The 14,797-nt window shown below is 40.3% G+C and overlaps 1 protein-coding gene across 2 annotated transcripts in view; it reads right to left on the bottom strand.

Moving 5' to 3' along the window:
* The window catches only part of tbc1d22a (TBC1 domain family, member 22a), a 112,444-nt gene that overhangs the window by 31,836 nt on the left and 65,811 nt on the right, over nt 1-14,797 (bottom strand). For both annotated transcript variants that reach the window (XM_051391882.1, XM_051391881.1), the window contains exons 11-12: nt 9,605-9,680; nt 1,087-1,214 (exon numbers count right to left, since the gene is read on the bottom strand). In XM_051391882.1, coding sequence (XP_051247842.1) covers nt 1,087-1,214; nt 9,605-9,680 — 204 coding nt within the window. The remainder of the gene's footprint in view (nt 1-1,086; nt 1,215-9,604; nt 9,681-14,797) is intronic.

Genomic DNA, 14,797 nt, shown 5'->3' with positions numbered 1-14,797 from the left:
CATAAAATATATAAATAAGAGACATGTATATGTTTGTGAAGCCAACTAGTAGCTGAAAGTGCCACCAGTGAACTCTCCATTTATCTTCATGCTCTTTCCCTCCACTCTCCTCGTCTAATCAAACATCGCAATCACATGTGTTACACCCTCAACCTCTGCGCCAACTGGAAAATCCATTATATGTACTCAGCTCAAGACCTGGACTATCCACATGTACGGGCATATACACACACCCCGCCAAATCAATAGCAGACATTAGTGCTATTGACAACACCAACTGAGGTTAACAATCTGCCGTAACTGTAGGTGCTGCCTACTAAGCTGTGTGTAAATGTGAAAGGGCAGCAGAATAAACAGGTCCAGATGTGTTTGAATGGGATTAAGATCCTGCACTCTCACTTTTACACATCTAGGTCAAACACAGTAATAGGCTTTAGTTTCACACACACATAAATAAAAGAACAGAGCAACCATAAAATTAAACTAAAAGCTAAACAGCAAAAACTTTTGTTTCATGTTTGAAAGGGTCTACTGACATCTTTGTTTCACTCCTGAATTAACTAATCCTTTACAATCCCTCGCCCACAAATCGTCTGCAGAAAGGTTTTTTAAACCTTTACTTCCTTGCATCCTTTTTGTGCGTTCCTTGCATTACTACTATACATCAACCCAGCACTTTCTCACGCCATATGTGTTGTGCTTACACTGAACTGATCAAATCATCCTGTTAAACTAACAGCTAAAGTGTAAATGTATCTGTTGCATGGCTTCGTGATGGGGCTGAGCATTCAGAGTCAGCCTGTATTATACGCTCTGTAGAATTAGGACTATCATAGAGAAACCTGCCATGATTAAAAATATAAAAATATCTGTATTATGTTGCATCATGCCACTAGGGTTGGCTGGGATATAATGGTAGGTAGGAATTACAAAAGCCCCACTTCTGAGGCAATCATAGATGTCATTATCAGAGAAAATCCCCGTTTCTGAGATCACATGCAGAGCCTGATAGATAGAAATGGACAGACAACAAGAAGCACAATAACAATAGAGTGTGTATGTGTGCGAGTGTGTGTGTGTGTGTACCTGGTAGGTGTCCCACAGTCTGATCGTGCAGCGTAGTGGCAGCTCCCTCATCAGGAGGTTGTTCATCCAGCGGAAGGCAAACTGCAGGTACTCCACCTCGTACTGCTGCATGTGGCGGTGCACGGACTCTGTCAAAATAATAATAATCGCTTCTTTTTAAACACAACATCACACATTGATTAAGGATTGCATCTATATTTGAGTGAAGACCAGCAAAATAAAAACATCAGCGATGCATATGTCTGCAAGGACAGAAATTCAATTAGGCTCTGTCTATAGTAATGGTGACAGTAACTACTGTGTAGATGGACAGATTCTTTCATAACTCCCCTCTCTCTTAATAACTACCGCAGTCAGTGTCAAATGCACGCACGCACGCACGCACGCACGCACGCACGCAACCATCACGCACATAGCCTCTTCCTCATAATAGAGATGCAATTACAGCGCTATCAGAATTGTCTGAGAAAAGCTACACACCAAACTGAGATGAAAAAAAGGAAGCGTATTCATTGTTAAATGAAGCTCCGAAGCAATTGCACGTCAGTCCGGTGAGGAACGGAGTGCATATAGCGTAGGTCAATAGCATCTAGAGGTGAGGACAGAAGCCATGTTTATGTAAAGCGCAGAGTGTGTTTTTATTATTTCTTTGACATTATTGCTTCCAGTAGGAGTAGATTAAAAGTGTATTTTTGTCGATTTATGTCGTACAAGGTCAGTCAGTGCAAAACCTCCTCAAGTCCCTGTGAGGATTTAAGAAAATTGTGGCAATTTATCTCTTTTGTCACAAGTGGAAGTGGGGTGATTTTAATACTGCACAAGCCCAACACTGATTTTAATGCTATACAAAGCATATTTTTCACCCTCTTTCTCAATATTAATTAGTCATGAATAGCTACAGTTTTTAGGCACACTTATGGTCCAACCCATAATTAAACTCTGCCAAAACAGACACATTTCAAAATATTTCTTTTCAGTTTTTTTATGAGACAGGCAAATATTTGATTACTCACCTCTGAAATATTAATCATGTCCCAGTGTGCCTTTACTGTAATTTGGTGATTAGTTTATCTAGGCTGCCACTGCCAAATTTCAGGCAGAGAAGGGCCTAGAAACACATGAAATTAAGTGAAGAATTTCTGCTTTATTGGACAGAGAATTAGCAGTCATCACTGTGACATTAGAGACTTTGGCATGAGGAGGATTCAAACAAAACCAGTCCTTTCATTTTAACAGTCTATTTTCTGTTATTTTGAAGAAATCCAATGCAAAGACCAGTACCATACATATGACTTCCTCAGCCTGTCTGTGGCCTTTAGCCCCACACCCATTTGTTTCTACTGAAGATTTAAATCTTCACAGAAAATACACTTTCATTTTTTTTTAAAAAAGGCTAAATATCTACTTAAAACCGCTGGGGCACTGTAGCAACCTTACTCATTACTCATAACATTTCTCAAAACACAGTAAACAGAGGATTTGTTTGGAACTATTTTTCTCAGTGTATTAATGCAGGCTTGGTGCAGTTGTTGGCATTTCCCACACCGGAGTGGTGGTGTGTGTGTGTGTGTGTGTGTGTGTGTGTGTGTGTGTGTGTGTGTGTGTGTGTGTTGTGTGTGTGTGTGTGTGTGTGTGTGTGTGTGTGTGTGTGTGTGTGGTGGATGGAACATAAACAGCGCCCATGTTCCTAGCAATGAGGGAAGATTTGACCCTGTATAGCTCATTGATGGGTTTTAAAAAGCTCTTGAAACACAATGGATAGAAAACAAGCTACATCAGGCTTCGGCTTCAGGGTTAGTACTTGTATTTTATTTATAGTTGTTTTTGGTCTTTCTGGATTTTTCTGTGCACGTTACTGGAATTTAACTTTGGTATCAACAACAGCTGAGAACACACACACAAAAAAATAGCTGAATATAATCATCAGCTAAGTCGGCACTTTGTTTTTCTAAACACAAACATCAGCTGGCTATTGGATGTCCACATCTGTCTCCTTATACCCATAAAATGTGTTTTGTTTTCTCTTCCCATAATTGGTTTGGATTATATTCTCTCACTTCCAACAAACTACACACAGAGAGGACCGCGATGCATCAGGCCGTCTCAATACGGTCTCAAACACGGTCTCAACGTGGAGTTCCAATGCCAGTGTCAGTGTCAGTGTCATAGTCTGGCAGGCTGGCACGAACACCGGCTGAGAAGAATGGATGAGAGGAAGAAACGTCAGTTGGAAATTTGCTGCATATGGGGCTGTGACACTGACAGTGGCTGCCTTTGTTCTCTTCTCTGTTCTTGATAAATGTTTGTTTAATGCTTCTTTACATAACAAAAGATTAAAAATACCACTCAGTATTCAGCGACTCCCTATTTCATAGTCATCAAACCCATGACACTCATTCTCTCTCTCTCTCTCACACACACACACACACACTCACACCCACACCCACACTCTTCATAATAGAGCTGTAATTAAAGAGCTGTCAGAGAATCTATGAGAAAAGCCAGTTAGGGAGGAACTATAGCATCCTCTTCTCTCACACTCTGCTCTTAATCAGCGCTGACTGACAAGCACATACACACACACCCAAACACAGGTTTAATAAAGCTTTAATTGCTCAAATATTATGTAAAATCTTTCCAGCCAAGAACACATACATTATTACTCTCAAGTACACACAGCAACCACTTGAATGATACCTGCCTCCCTTTGCTCGCACATGCATGTTTGACAATGGCGCACACACTCCGCCACATGAGCAGGGCGCGAAGTAAACACAAAGCGATTATTTCACACTCCTCTCTGCAGTTTAATTATCACATGCTGCTGTAAAAGCATAAACAAGGCAAGCTCATTAACGGTGAATGCATCACGGTGACAGATCTTAGCTAGCTGCCAAACAGAGAGGGAGAGAGTGGAACAACTTTAGACAATGTTAAATTACACTAATGAACTTGCTCTGCCTAATATTAGCAACTTCACCAAACACAGAGAGGAAGAGGTGCACGATGGGGGAGTGGTGGAAGGGAGAGTCATTTGTCATGAGGAGTTATCACAGTGGGAGGAGAGGAGAGGAGAGGAGAGATTAAAAATTATACCAAAAAAAAGAACAACAGGGGGAAAAAAAACCCACAATGAACTGAAGCGCTAAAACTTGTGACTTTTTAACCGCGGGCTGCTGTCCAGCTGGCACAGTGCTCAGCATGCTGGGTAGAGTAGTTATGGAGGCTGAGGGAGGTTGAGGATGACATCTCTCATAGACACTGATTGACTGATGAGTCTTGTCTTCGTTCCTACTGCTGGTTAAAGTTTAGGACGGAGGCCATGATGCCAGCTAGTCCGCCGCTCACAGTGGACTGTAGCCCATGGCTGGTGAAGTGCGGGTGGACAGCAGGAGGTCAGAGGTCGTACAGTGACTAGTGAGGGGCTCCCAGGATTCTGCTGACGAGGCCAATTCGGCCTGACTTCATGCTCTCCTTGGTGCAAAACGTAATTACAGTTGCACTTTTTTTTTTTCTCTTCCTCTCCTACTGGCATTTTTTTTCAACTATTCCAATTGATCTCTCTCTCTCTATACGAAACAGAATGTACTCATTGCACTGTAGCCTTCAAATCCCATTTACCCCTCTCTTTTATTTTACTCTTGCCAACCTTAGCAGATTTAAACAAATACTATTCAAGATAGAAATCAGGCAACAGGGTCCTCTTTGTTCCGTAACCAGAATTTTGCACACTAAGTCAATCAACACTGTGTGCATACACAATATTTGGTCTCTGGTCTTTTTCTTTGGAAATAATTGATAGTTTGCTAATCGTCACCATCACTAGTTACTGTTGCTATGCCTGTCAAACCGTTTCCAGCTGACTTGTTTTAAAACATGTACCCTGTGAGGGGTCTTAATGCACTTAATGGTTACATATATGATATTGTGCTTAAAGACTGAGGCTGAAGCTGCATGTCCCAGGGAAAAAGTCAGTACCCTTTGTTGGAGAAATTCTTCTAAAATATTGAGAGTTGTTAGTTCTCTGAAGAATTACAGACCCGGTGTGACGAATCAAAACTGTTTACTTCATGCAGCATGGAGAGAAGACCTCAACATGGCTGTTCTCTCATTTTCGCCTTGTATACCATCAAGTAAACAGAACAACAGTTCCTGACCTCCTGACAAAGTTGATTCAAGCAAGCATTCATTCAGATGTTTAAGATATGACCTTAAGCTTTCCTCAGTACAATGGTCTTTCAATGTTACAGTTTAATTCAGAGTAGAGTCAGGGGATTCTGATCTGACTTCCTCACAACCTTGAGAGAAAGCTTATAGATGAGGACTAATACATTTAACCAACGCAACACAATTGCAAGCAGGGCTGCGTTATCGTTTAAAAAGATTTCGATGCCAGTACAGATACCGATAGATACAGATGGGAAATAAGGAAACTGATAGAATATCTGTACAGTATTGGACTATATACAAATTGTAAATAATTCTCAAAAGAATCATTAATAACAAACAGTAATGGCAATAGGCCAATGTCTAAACTGCATCATCCAAAGACGAAACCCATCCTATTTTTTAAGATGTGCAGCAGCCCAGAGTAAGAAAAAATTACCATACTCTGTCAGAAAAGACCTAAAGGGACAACAGTCGAAAGATGGCACTGTAGTGACAAAACTTTCACATTTCCATCAACTTCCTACAAGATTTGGTGTAGAATCTTTTTTTATATATAGTGTAGTGTAAGGCACGTGTGAATTTCTTTAAATAAATGCATCCAAAATGCTTGGAAATGTGCAACATACAGTATGTTAAGTAGCTTAAATGTAAAGTTACTGTTGGCAACACACACACCTAGAATGTGAATTTATACATAAATTCAGCCCCAGAACAACGCATTAAACAAACAGAACTGGAGCAGACTAAATATCCTGCACACATAATGCATATCCACTTCAAAAAGCAACTGCTGCTACAGAAAGGCAAATTATCTTACTGTTCTTTTTCAAACCCATAAAAACACACTGTAGCCTTTTTTCTGCCTTTCATTATGCAATATAGTCTCACAACCCAGCTACCAGCCTTTTTACACAATTCAGGCTCAGAGTGTGCGCTGCCAGAGCGGCCTCTCATTTACATAAATAAATTCACCTTTGGGCAATTTGCATGTTGATGAACTTGTGCTAATGCACTTGCATGCAACAAATACACAGAAAGAGATAAGGGAGAGATAAAGAGATCAGAGGAACATTACAGGCATGCCAACAAAGTGGCTTGTCTTTTGAGGAGGTACACGTGCTAGCATCAAGCAAGGCTAATGGGAGTTAGCGTCACTTATTACAAGTAGGATAATTACAGAGAGGGGGAGTCTGAGGGAGGGCCAGGCAGAGAGAGAGAGAGAGAGAGAAACAAAGAAATTTCAAAGTAAAAGCCTCCCAACAATGTCCCCTCACTGATTTCAAAGTAAAGACATAAACAGCTTTGATTTTTTATCATTTTTAACTAATCCTTGCAGTTTTTTGGGCCTCCTTTCTTCAAGTTCAATTAGAGGTAACATTATAGGGCTGAATTCATGTGACTTATATCCAAATTGAACATCTAACAAACCGCAGAAAATGCTTTATGATAAAAGTATCTTTTTTGCGGGGCGGCTGAGGCTCAGGTGCTGGAGCGGGTCGTCTAGTATCGTAGGGTTTTTGGATCGATTTCCAGGCAAAGTATCCTTGGGCAAGATGTAGAAATCCCAAATTGCTCCCGATGGCTGTGCCGTCAGGGTACTGGGTAAGTTGATTGTTGATGCTTACTTGAGAAATGCCCTTGTTAAAGGGACATCAGTCAACACTTGAGAGAGAAGGGAATGTTTTCCCACATATTACAGGACTTAAACTAGAGAAATTATTAGTATTAAACCGTATCCTGGAAACCTTGTGATTTATTATCTCTTGAAATCATGCACTTTAAATTCAGTTTGATAATATATATGCTGTCTTTGACACACCCAATTATAGCGTAAGGAAATACAGAGAAATAACATCATAGATTCGTATATACTGTACTTATGTGTTAGAAATGAATGTTTTTCTGGGTATCCAACAGCATCACTTCATCCCTACCATCAAATATGCCTTTCAAAGGGTATGTAAAAAACAACAGGGAAGGAAAATGGCGAGATGAAGGAGAAGAGGAAGAACATTGTTTAAAAACGGCTGAGGCTTCATGGCACAAATCCAGTCTTTTTTTTTCTTCTTTTTCTCCCCCACTGTGCTAAAAGATATAGTGGTAATGGATGGTGAGAATGTGATCATAAAAACCCTTAACGTTATCTTTCTTTCCCTCTCTGCGAGTGCACAGTATATGTGTGTTTTCCCTCTATCTGACAGATATATACTGTAGGAGGAGCTAGATGCAGTCATTTTAAAAGAAGCAAAGAGAAGGTGACAGAGAAAGTGTTGCGAGACAGACGGATCAGCAATGTCCTCTCCCAAGTGACCCAGTACTGCAAACAATAATGCAATGAAACACTGAGCGAAGGTCAAAAACATCACAAGCGCCTTCCTTCGCACCATCCTTTGTCTCACTTCCCATTGCCTTAGCAAATTCTCCATCAACCACTAATGTCTCTGTATCAAGTACCCAACTGATATAATACCTAATACCTTTAAGTCCCCATAGCAACAACTAAAGCATTTTATTTTGCCTTTTTTGGAAGGTTACATGAGCTAATGGAGAATAATAGATTTGTTCATTTTGCAACAAGTTTTGTCCAACAGATGTAAAATGAATGAGCTGCAAGATTAAGTACCACCAGTAATGTAAAGGATTGGTAATCTCAAAAGGAAACATTAACATCCAGAAAAAAACAATAAAGAACCAAAAACAATTAACATAAAATCTGATTCTACAACTTTTCAACAAATATCAGGAATAAAATATTGGCAAACCTGCACTAGTTGTCAAAACAGCTGCCTGTTGTGAACAGACAGGACCCCGCCCTTTATCACACTGCACAACACTCTGGATAACCCTGCATCTGATAAGCGCTGATAGGTAATTTTGGAAGAGATGATGAGAGGCCATTGTTCCCAAAACAGATGCTATGTCGAGGGGGAAAAACAATCCTGTAACACAAGATAAAAGCTATCTGTGATCTCATTAGAGGGGGGTAATGTCAAGCTAGCGAGGTATAAAATGGCTCTGCCCCAACTATGATGACAGGGCACTTATGGAATAAGATACAGTAAAAATGTCGACTCATTTTTTATGTCTTTGCTGGGGTGTGGTGGCGCTCGGGAGAAGTGGGAGGACTTCTCTTCAATTTTCTTTTCTTTTCTTTTCCATATGTGCAATCTAACATGCAGTCTTCTCAAAAGCACAGGTACACACACACTTACAGTATATCAGTTTCACCACTGTTACACACCCTACCTGTCTATGAGCGACTTGAGTCACAATCACCCATGCAAACAAACATATGCACAGTCACTTTTTCTGACACACACACAGACACACACACAGACACAGACACACAGACACACACACACACACACACACACACAAAAACTTATGCACTCTCTCTCTCCCCATCCATTTGAATGCAGCGGGCGAGTCCTGCCCTCCCTCTGGCTGACAGAGCGGGTGACAGGATAGTCGGACAGCACCAAGGTTAGCCTAGAACATGACCATTGTACAAAGCCTTGTTTTGCACAGTGCATCGTGGCGCTCCTACAAATGCTACAAGCGTTTTAAGTGACAACAGTAAGTTTGGATAGAAAACTATATATTAATACTATATTTTATACATTTATTGTTTAGACAAAATGAAAAGGAGAAGGGGGAAACAGAAGAAAAAGCAGCATTGCTAATTAACACTACGTCGCAAGTGTGTGTGTGTGTGTGTGTGTGTGTGTGTGTGTGTGTGTGTGTGTGCGTGTGTGTGTGAGAAATGTCACCGAGCTGTGTTTGAGTACACTCGCGTGCACACATTGACTTCCAGCCCTCAGCAGGCCATTGTTTTTGCGCTAATAATCACCAACCCGTACACATTTCCCCGGCAGCTGGGTGGAATGAAAATTAGCGAGACGGTATCGCAGTGTCGTGTAATTACTAACTGACGCAAACAGCAGAAGAATCGAGGTGTGAAAGCAAATATTACTTCCTTGTGTGTATCTAGTTCTAACACAAGAATTCAAGTGTTAAGAAAACTGTAAGTCAAAGTTAAGGAACAAAATCTACATTAGGGCAATGTTTTGCCGATCAGTGCCCCCCCTCCCCCTTCCTCCTCTCTGCTACATACACATATTTAGGAGCTATAGGGAGCCTTCCTCAGGCCTCTAGATAAATGAATAGAATGACTTGGTTAATGTTGGTAGAGGGCAATGTGCGTGAGCGAGGGAGGAAGAGAAGACAAGATACAGGCAAGGCAAGAAGAAGTAAATGGAAATCAAGTCAAAATGGCAGAGCTGTGAGCAGAAAGTACTTTATGGATGGGTGGAAGGATGGATGGATGGAGGCAAGGCAGATGACTCACCATCAATCCTGCTGACCAGCTCCTCCAGGGCTTTGACTTTCCTCTGGATGCCTGGCTGGGCAAATGTATAGTTGTCCTGAGGAAAAGAAAAATGTAGACGGAGTCAATATGGACGAGGCCCAGTCTACAGCAGTGAGAAACACTTAAAAATAGTTGGTCTGTGATGTTATTTTTATACTTCAGGCATTTTGCTGACTGTCAAAGTGAATGAATGCAGGTAAATAGGTTTCAAACCTTAAAGATAAATCATTAAAAGCAACAACAAGAAGTACAAAGGTCAGGCTTGTAAGGGTATCCCACAAACCAGGAATGACCAGAAAAAATAAAAACAAAACCAAGAACTAAAGACATTTTTATTACAGGAATATTTGTCAGATTTCTCTGTAATTTCTTAGACAAGCTGTGAAATTGATCCCTTGTTGAGAAAACATGATTTGTTTCACATTTACGTTTTGCAGCCATTTGACCTGTGAGTCACACTCAAAGGGTTTGAAATTTCACATTTTCACTTTGAGGATTCGTTTTCAGAAAAGTGCAGTAGTCATTACAGATTTAAAGTGTTTGCCAGGGCCCATTTCACACCTCGCACAAAAGCCTTAGCCACCTTTAACAACAGTAAATAGAGAAAATAGGCCAACCAACTAACATTGGCATGACAAAACATGTGCGGCTGTGGCTTTGAAGACAAAGTAGAGCGCCGACTGTGAATGTGGCTGTAAGAACATAACAGGTGAGCCTTGAATGGGTCCCGGCCTCATATTTGGTGTGAAGTGGTTTAATACTAGAATATTCCTAAGAGCTGATGGCTCTCGTCTGATGGCTGAGGTTTCTATTCACTATTGTCCCTTTCAAGTATTAACTGTGCGTCTTCTTGACTGGATAATGCCAGCTGGTTATCAAGCCTTGAAAATTAGATGGAAGGAGTGATGTTTTTAAAGCCACATGCACGGTCAAATGTAGGGAAACAAACACCGAGTCTGTTATCTCTTAAACGGTTATTTAAGTATTAACTAGCTGCAAAATGTTCTACTTTCACTTATCTTGTTTTTATTAACACTGTGACTCTCAGGCTCTCTGTCCCGTTAGCCTTGCTGGGTGTAGCTTAACTAATTCATGCTAGCCAGTAGAGAAACCCCAGTACTCCTGTTTGGAGACAGGCCAGAGTGGCTTAAAAAAAATGTATTAAGGACTGAGCACCTAGCACCCAGCGATGAAGTGCACTCCAGTCTGAGGACAGATTAGCTAGTTGTTGAGATCCGGTAAAGAACATCTTGGCTTTGAAGCAAGAGGAGGTAATTAAATGATAAATTATGCTGTGCAAGCCGATGAAGGACCCAATGCAGACGTCATGACTCAAAGTCATTCAGGACAGTGTACTGGAATACTAGGTAACGGAATATAGCATTATTTATAGATTGCAGTGTATATTTTGCATTGGGAGTGTGCACTGAAATTTGTGAAAGTTTCAAAATCTAAGGCGAATTACAGAACACTATTTGCCCAAACACAATAAATATTCAGATGTAAGTATGTATCACGTTTGTGCTTACTTTTAAAAGACAAAATACATTTCTACATTTAAATATATAACTGAGAATGTATATTTTAGGACTTTTTTGGGGATGTGAAAACAATAACTGAACCTGAATATGATCACAGGAGTGGGCAGTGTCGGTTGGTTGAACTTGCAGAATACAATACAAGTGAGAATGGCACATAAGCATTTTGTGTGTGTGCGCGTACAGCCAGACGCACACATACACAACGAGGATTACGTTTCCTTGAGGGGTCATTTCAGTGTGGCTGGAGAACAGCTGATGTGGCAAAGTATGGAGACAGAAAATGAGAAGGAGAGAGAGAGAGAGAGGAGAGAGAAAGAAAGAGAGCAGGGAGGAGAAGAGGGGGGGGGGCAGAGAGAGAAGTCATTTAGCAATAAACAGCTCCAGTTGTCCTTCAGGCTCAGCAGAACCAAGGCGTGTGTGTCCTCCTGAGTCCGTCAGTGGATGGCAGGGTATAAACCGCATTCTCTCCCCCTTTGTTTTTAATTCCTCCATCTAGCATCTCACACTTCTTTCATCCTTCCATAGCTTCTAAATGTGTCACTACTTCTTCTTCCAACTTCTCATCTGACACCTTTGTCTCTCACAATTAATTGGTTCATATTTCCTTGCCTATCTACAGGGGGAAAAAAATCATAATTGGTGCACAGGATTTACTCATTTGTGCTCTCAAATGAATACTTTGAGCAACAATATTGCTGGATTGATATATAGGTTAATATTAGCTTATTGCAAATATATATTTACGTATATAACATATATATATTCTATTGATGCTTTTATTTTAAATTGTTGGTTGTTTTTACTGTTATTGTGTGGACCCCAGGAGGACTAGTGACCTAATAGGGTTCCGAATGAAGAATATTGGTTTGTATGTTGGCCAATAAGTGATGAGATATTGCAACGCAGAAATTCCAAACTGTGTTAATATCTGCCTCATGAATCCAGTATCAGTCGGGCTATAATATCAAAGCATCTTGGTCCAAAATCACAACAATACTGCAGCAAACCCAAGCAGCTCATTTAGATACGATTGTCCATGGCCTGTAAACTTTTACTGTTTATATTGCACTGCAGTACAATACATAATGGTATATGTGCACCCAGCTGAGAGCAGCTTAAGCTCGCCAGAATTGCTGAAACAACTTCCAAAGTGCTGTAGCGTCACAGCTTAAAAAAGAAAAAGAGTATTGGAGAGGACTATGTGTATGTATTGAATCTGATAACGCGTGCATTATTAATATGAAGGAATGGATTTAGCATCTCAATATCAAAACACAGCGGTTAGCCTGCCGGTAAACACCCGCTCACTGACCGGAGCAGCCCCAACAACCCATGACTTCAGTTCTAAAGGCTACAGTAGCTTTGAAATTAATTGGAGATTGGAAAATACTCATTTGTGTGCAGAGATTAATTTATTTATCCCTATGACACCATGCCAGGCTCCGTTTCTCCATCTTCTTCATTCCTACTCCAATTCCCATCATCCGTCTGGTTCTACTTATATTTTTTGTTAATGTTTTATTATAATTTTTTTAATTATGCTTCTCTACCTCTCTGGCTTTCTTTCGCCCCCCACCCCCCAGTGTTAATGCGGTTAGGTACTAAGCAAGTGTGAGAGCCACTACAAGTAATTACATTTGCATTATTGAAGCTGCTTCCTTTAATCAACTGCCCTTCCTTCTCTCTCTCCCCCTTTCTCTTCAGCTTCTTCTCTCTGTCCGTCTTTCTTAAAATCACCTTGTAGCATTTTCTGTCTCTATACCTACTTCTCAAATATCTCTTTATACCTCTCATCAATTTCTCACTTTCTCTCTCCGTCTCTTTGTTGCCATCTTATTTTCACTTTTCCTCATCTCGTTCTTATTCTCACACGTATTCTCTCTCTATATTTTGTCTCTCTGTCTTTTATAACTATGTCTCGCACCTTTTTTTATTTCATCTCTCTCTGTCTGGCTGCTTTAACACAATTCTGCTCATTCCCATTACTTTGTCTCTCTATACGTCTGTCACAATATCCACCCCTCAACTTATACAATTATTGCTCGCTTGGAACACAAAGTTTGTTGTTGTTAAAGGGATGACTCATCATTTTAAGTGCACTGATGATTCAACACATTCAGTTTGTTTTTAGTTGTTCAGTCTCTTTTTTTTACATTTTTCCAGTGACAAATTCCCTGCCACACAGGGAGTTATAGATTTGATCTTTTATCTATTTTTTTTTATTTGCTGGCAAAAATCAACAGCCAGCAATGTTTGGATTGAATGGAGTGAACCGAAGATGGAGCAGGTAGTTGATGTGAGCAGCCACGACCGCCGAGGCTGAACAAAGTTGAGCTCAAAAACTTTCACTCAAATTGAAAAATCTTCAACTTGGACGCCTCTTCCCATGTTCGCTCCCTCCACGTATTTAAAAGCTTTCGCAATCCCTCTAAATGTAGCTCTTTTTTGTTCAATCTCGAAACATTTGCAAAGCCAGTTTTCTACCTTAAAATAACAGCTACAGGATAATTTTGATGCTACACTTTGTTGTAAGAGGGTGAATGGTGCCTCTAACATTCGTAGTCTGCGACCTGTACGTCTATTCTCGCACTATGCAACTATGGGCTCCGGGTCAGAACGCTTTATGGCACTGAGACAGCCGACAAGCTGCCTTTCTTACTGTGGGATTAGTAAAGAATGTCAGCTGGCCTGCTATTTGCTTGATGTTTGGCTGTGTTGGCAAAGTTGTCGAGTTGCTTTTTGGTTATCCATCCACCCATCCATCTATCCATCCATCCACCCGCTCATCAAGCCATATATGTCCAAGGTTCCTCAAAAACAATTGCAAGCTAAATGAGTTAGCATTGCTAACATTCTTTGAATGAATTCCTTTACGTAAGACTCATATTCCACTGTATGTTCGTCCATAGTTTCAACTTTTATAAGAAACTTTAACACTTCAATACTTTTCCATTAGTGTATTACCTATTATCTTTGATTACCTGTAGTTCTACTTCGTTCTCCTCCAGTCATGTAATCACAACCAGATATATAAAAGACGGTAATGCATTTGAGGGTCAGGAGGTTTTCAAGCTGTTGTTTGTCTGTGCTTTGAGGCACTTTCTTATCTAACCCTCTTCTTCGCCCTCTTGCCCTTTCCCTCTCTCACTTCCTCCGTTTCACCCATTTTCTTCTTTCTGCCCCCCTATTTTCCTCCAAATTCTCCATTTCTACCTTAAATCTTAAAATCACATACTAATTCCTTAATTTCAATCCTTCTACAGCCCACCACCCCATTTCTTCCTTTATCAATCTCTAACTCTTTTCCTCTACCACCTTCTGTTCTCCATTTCCTTGTCTATTTTCATCACTTTGGTGGTGCTAATGAGGCTAGACTTGACTAAGTGTTTTGAACATGCTATTATGTCTCCTCTGCTTTGTTTTGTTCCCTGATGTTTCATTTTGTTCTATGCTGTAATGCATTTTAGTTTATGACTGATTAATGCTTACTTAGATTGTTTTTTTTTCTTTAGACATATTTATGAGGGTAAGACACTAATAAGAATTTTCTCTATTCTCATTTTGTTCTCTTTTTCTGCATTTATATTTATCCACTTTTCCTCCATTTTCCTTTTTTTTTTAACCTTTCTGT

This window comes from Dicentrarchus labrax, unplaced genomic scaffold (assembly GCF_905237075.1).
Source record: "Dicentrarchus labrax unplaced genomic scaffold, dlabrax2021, whole genome shotgun sequence".
NCBI classification, from domain to species: Eukaryota; Metazoa; Chordata; class Actinopteri; family Moronidae; genus Dicentrarchus; species Dicentrarchus labrax.
The sequence above is the reverse complement of the archived record's forward strand: the minus strand, read 5'-3'. Positions and strand labels throughout refer to the sequence as shown.